The sequence below is a fragment of the Quercus lobata genome, chromosome 6, assembly GCF_001633185.2.
Source record: "Quercus lobata isolate SW786 chromosome 6, ValleyOak3.0 Primary Assembly, whole genome shotgun sequence".
Lineage (NCBI taxonomy): Eukaryota > Viridiplantae > Streptophyta > Magnoliopsida > Fagales > Fagaceae > Quercus > Quercus lobata.
Genome location: NC_044909.1, coordinates 32,136,803 through 32,142,312, shown reverse-complemented (window position 1 = coordinate 32,142,312; position 5,510 = coordinate 32,136,803). Strand labels below are relative to the sequence as shown.

General features: G+C 38.3%; 1 protein-coding gene across 1 annotated transcript; it reads right to left on the bottom strand.

Moving 5' to 3' along the window:
• Window positions 1-2,880: 2,880 nt before the first annotated feature.
• LOC115993639 (cytochrome P450 78A7-like) lies at window positions 2,881-4,895 on the bottom strand. The gene is made up of 2 exons (XM_031117586.1): window positions 3,792-4,895; window positions 2,881-3,674 (listed from the first exon to the last, which is right to left on the bottom strand). Exons 1-2 carry the CDS (start codon window positions 4,788-4,790, stop codon window positions 3,054-3,056), a joined length of 1,620 nt encoding a protein of 539 aa, XP_030973446.1. The 5' UTR covers window positions 4,791-4,895; the 3' UTR covers window positions 2,881-3,053.
• Between the last annotated feature and the right edge of the window lie 615 nt (window positions 4,896-5,510).

The following is a 5,510-nucleotide window of genomic DNA, read 5'->3' as shown; positions in this document are numbered from 1 at the left end:
TTTATTGAGAGTGTTCTTGTACACTATTGTATCTCCCTAATTTTATAGTGAAATTTATCTGTCGTCTCCGTGGAGGTAGGCAGTTTGCCGAACCACGTAAATTCTTGTATTATTTGTGTGTGCTTATTATTTAATTTTCGTTTATTTACTGTTATTGATTTGAGTTCTGGAGTGCTATCTGTACAATAGGTAGATTAAGCTTGGAGGGTTTTTTTGGTATCCTTGTACTCCAACATATTCACTTGTGGATCATTTCAACTTAGAGAATCACGGAGAGGTTTTTTGCCGAATTTTTTGGTTTTCTCTTCGATAACACATTGTCGTGTTATCTTGGGTTTGCTATTCTTTTACCCACTGCCCTTTCCATTTTAGCATTGCACTTATTCGTTCATCCATACAATTGTTGAGTGCTTTAATTAATTAATTTTCTAATCACGTATATTCTGCATCAATTTTGTTTAGATTAAAATTAATTAAGCCGTAATTAAGAATTGGAGGTCTAAACAAGCTATAATGTTTTCACATTATTTGAGCTTTCAAATATATTATTGTGTTGTGTTGTTTATATTATTTTATTGTGTTGAACGTTAAAATAAAACCACTGATGTTGGGTCTTTTCTAAAGTGAGGTGGTAAAATAGATTAAATAGCTTTTTGTAGTGCCAAATTGCTAAATTTTTTGCACCACCAATGCTGATGCTCTAAACAGATATCGCTATACGATCTTTAATTTTTCCTTGAGCAATGCTAGAGAGATAAAAAATGGCGCAACTTTTATCACAATTAGCTACGTGGCGAGTTGAGAATGGTGAATGTGTGGACCTACCAACCTTCACAATCCATAGTTTGCCATGTGGAGAGTTGCAGCGATGATTTTGTGATCTTTTTGTGTTCCTAGCACTTTTCTTTGTCCTTTAGCTTCTTTTATTTTTTGCATGTAGCATCACCTTGAGTCACGCATTGTGATTTCTTGAATGCATTGAACTACATTATTCTTTAACAAACAATAGTTCTGAGAGTATATGTAGTTAATGTATGTCATAAAATAAGAATACTTCTTGTTGTAGGTTAATTAATTATTTTTATTTTATTTTTGATAGATACAATTTAGTTTGAATTTATGTCTATTCTATGATAATTATTTTTTATTATCAAGCTAAGTTATCAATTGGTTCTTAGAGTAGGTATGGTTTGAACCAAACATATCTTATTCAGTTACACTAGTTTATTTATTTATTTGAGACAGTCAATTACACTAATTAAACTAACTAGAACTCATATAAATTAATTAATTTCTTTTCAACTTTCACCAATAAGGATATTTTAAAATATATACTACTTCCAACATAAAACTCCGCTTACATAAACTCATTAACATTTCACAAAAAATAATATTAGAGTCACGACATTTTTCACAATTGTTGACATGGTCATTTGTAATTGGACCATTCATTTGGGTTTTGGGAACATCACTAACTCCATTTTTATTGCACACTAATCACAATAGATTATTTCACCATTTGTGAAAATATTGTGTTCTTAAACTCATTGTTATGGGAGTGTATTCGTCAAATAATAAATAATTGTTATACCATCTAAAGGGAACACCATCTAAAGTAATAAAGTGAAACCTCTCTTATTGCACGCCCACTGATTCACCGAAAGAAAATAAGTCCACGAAATCAAATGTAATAGTAATGTAGTGTATTTATCGTTATAATGACATTGTTAATATCCGCAACAGAAACATGAGTTGATTTAGGTTAACAATAAGAGCTAGCATGACTCAACGAATTTGTTTTTTTTTTTTTTTAAACACACTTACGAGTCATGAGTCAACTACCATAATCATACACAATACGATTAGGATTGTTACAACTGATCATACAAATACCTTCTTCTTTTTTTCTTTTTTCTTTTTTCACCTAGAGCATTAGCATTGGAAAATTCCAATACTATTCTATTTTACCATTCTAAAACATCACTTTATCAATATACCATACCATTTTACAATACCTCCACATTCCAAAACTCTATTTTTATTAAAATATTATTTTTTAACCTTTTTTTTATTATTTCTTTCCAACCGTTTTCCTGGGCTTTCCAACAGCCATTTTTATTCTTCTCTCTCTCAACCTTTAGCACCGGTTCAACACACAACACACACACCCATGATACACCGATCAACCTATCCAAAACCATCACCACACCCACACACACAAACACAAACATCAAACCAGCAACAAAGCCACACACACAAACACAAACCATCAACATTGCCACACACACAAACCATCAAACCAGTCCACTGATCAGCAAACCCAAGCCACTGATCTGAAGCCCATGCCGCCAATTTGAAACCCAGGCCACCAATCAAAAAAATCATCACCGGAGCAAGCCCATTCAAACCCATTAAAAAAAAAAAATCATCACCGGAGCAAACCCATTAAAAAAAAATCATCACTGAAGCCACCGGAGCAAACCCATTCAAAAAACATCATCACTGGAGCCACCGCAGCAAACCCATTCAAAAAAAATCATCACCGAAGCCACCGGAGCAAACCTATTCAAAAAAATGAGAGAGATGAGAGAGCAGATGGAGAGCAGAGACGAGAGAGCAGAGGGAGAAGCAGAGACGGAAGAGAAAAAAGAGAACAGAAAAAATGAGAGAGATGAGAGACAGAGGAGACAGAGTAGAGATAAAATATTAATTTTTTTTTTTACAATATTGCTACCGTGCAATTCTATCTTTAGAATTGCACTGTAGCAAGTATTGCAAAAAATTTACAATACTTGTCTTTACAATTTTATGATGTAGATGATTTTAAGGCTGCAAATGCCAAATTTCCCTTAGATATGGCAATGCTAATGCTCTTAGCCAAAAAAAACAAAACTGAAATATTATCTAATATAAAATTATTCATCAAGCACATATCAAACAGGTTTGATAACTGAACCATAGTCTATTAAGGATTACTCTTAATACTGGCTAATCAAACCCAGAGTCAGCAGTTAATAATACTAATTATACATCATACCCTAAAAGAAAAAAACCTAGATAGAAATATTACTACTAGTCCTTGGCACAGCAATAGCATGTAGAGGGTACTTCATCTCACAAGACAGTTTCAGAACCTCACTGAGATCAACTGGGTTGGACCCATCTTGAACCCAAGTGAAACCTTGGACCAGCTTAGCCACCCAAAGGTTCACAGTGACTAACCCAAGGTTCTTGCCTGGGCAAACCCTACGGCCAGCTCCAAAGGGTGCAAGCCTCAGATCACAGCCCCTCACGTCCACGTCAGCCTCCATAAACCTCTCGGGCTTGAACTCAAGTGGGTCCTCCCACACTTTCGGGTCATGCGTGATGGCCCACATGTTCACCATCGCCGTTGTTTTGGCGGGAATCAGCATCCCGTTGCTGAGCTGGACATCCGACGTGGACAATCGGGCCCATGAGAGCAATGGGCCGGGTGGGTGAACCCGGAGAGTCTCTTTCACCACGGATTGTAAATATGGTAGTCCCGCCACGTCAGCATCTGTCACCGCTTTATTCCCCACCGCGTTGTCAATCTCCTTATAAAGCTTTTCTTGCACTTCTGGGTGTAATATCAACTCGGCCATTACCCACTCAGTTAACAACGCCGTTGTGTCAGTCCCTCTAAATATCATTTCCTGCACAGTAACCCAGAACTCAGTACTTGAGTTGACCAGTGAGTTGACTCAGTATACCTAGCTAGAATAAAAATTTTATATATAAAGAAGAAAAAAAAAGTTGTATTTTTTAGATACCCATAATACAGCAACCATGTCATCCTCTTGAAGCTTCTCTTCACCATCCAAAGAGAGCAAAACATCAACGAAATCAGCGTTATCGGAGAGACTTCTAGGCCCAGCGGCGCGGTGTTCCTTAATGATGTCTCGGACGAGTTTCCTGACTCGGGGAACGAGTTTAGAACAGCGTTCCTTTATACGAAATGGGTCATAGAAATAACTCAGCCATGGAAGGTAATCAGACCAGTTGAAAGCACCCAAAAGCTCAAACCCTTCCTGAACCATGTCTTTGAGCTCGTCCAGTTCTTTGCTATCTTGCGCCGTTTCCGTGTCGTATCTCTTGCCGAACACGCTTCCCATGATGTTGTTCAACGAGGCGGCTTGGAGGTGCTTACGCAGCAAAACGGTGCCGCTGAGTTTCTGCTCGGTTCCTATGTTGCTCAACATGGCGGCGCACTCTAGCTGGCGTTTAGGTTCGTGGGCTAAGATTCGCCGGGGTGCGAAGAGGTGTGAGGAAGCGATTTTTCTCAAGAGGCGCCAGTAAGTGCCGTTTGGAGCGAAGCCGATGGCTCGGCTAAACATGAGGCTCTTAGCCGACTGTTTGATGGGTCTGTCAGCGAAGTTGGGAGAGGTTAAGATTTCTTTGGCAGTGAAAGGGTCTGAAGCCACAACAACTGGAGTGGAGCCGAGGCTAAAAGCCATGAGCTGAGTGGTAGTGGCTCTGCTCCAAGCCATGGCGGCCAAGGAACGGTGAGCTAAGCCACGGCTTAGAGTGAATAGGCTACCGAATAAAGGTAAGCCTCTAGGCCCAGAGATTGGAACTGGACCTTTTTGGTTCCTACCATTTTTCCATGCAATTCCACCACTGGCAAAAGCCCAAGTGAGAAGAGAGAGAGACACAAAGGCCATAAGGGTCGCAACCAAAACATACCCATCAAGAAGGGTTTTGGAGCCAAGGAAAGCTGGTAGTGTGAAAACCCACCAGGTTGTGTCTTTTGTGACTAAACCCAACTCCATTTTTGAAGGAAAAAAGTGAACTTTGTGAGAGAGAGAGAGAGAGAGTTTGTTGAGACTTGAGAGTGTAAATTTGTGATTGGAGGATTGGTGGGTGGGGTGAGATGTCAATATATAGACTTATATAGGAGGAGGAGGGATTTAATAGAAGAATAAAAAATTTGTGACAGTTACTAAAATTTTAAAAAAAAAAAAAAAAAAAAAATGAGAGGAGGGGGAGAGTTCACGTTGGGCAGGGCAGAAATTGTATGAGGGAGGTAGGGGATGTTGTGTGTGTGTGTGTGTGTGTGTGTGTGTGTGTGTGGTGGGGGTTGATGAATAATGATTAATGAGTAATGACGTTATGGCAATTCTTTTTTCATTTATATATAATTTTGAGCTAAACGATATGGCAATTCAAGAGGGTATGTTAATTTTGTTCAGAGAGAGCATTTAATTAGACCATAGATTTTTAAGCTGAAAACGGCGAGCACATTTTTCGATAGAAATGTGTGAGAGAGGGTAAGTAACGCTTTGAGATGTACAATTGGTAGAGAGAAAGAGAGAGAGAGAGAGAGAGAGTATGTGAGAGAGAGAGGAAATTATGGTATACTTGTAGAATATCATAAATGTGTATTTTTTCCTCTCATATGAATGGTGGGTTTCACTAATTAAATTTATAGTGGGACCTACCATTCATATGAGAGGAGGAAGTACATATTTATAATATTCCGAGAGTACTTA

Coding starts and splice junctions, on each gene's coding strand:
- LOC115993639 (XM_031117586.1), bottom strand. CDS start 4,790: ATGGAGTTGGGTTTAGTCACAAAAGACACAACCTGGTGGGTTTTCACA. Junction 3,675..3,791: donor ACATGGTTGCTGTATTATGG/GTATCTAAAAAA, acceptor GTTACTGTGCAG/GAAATGATATTTAGAGGGAC.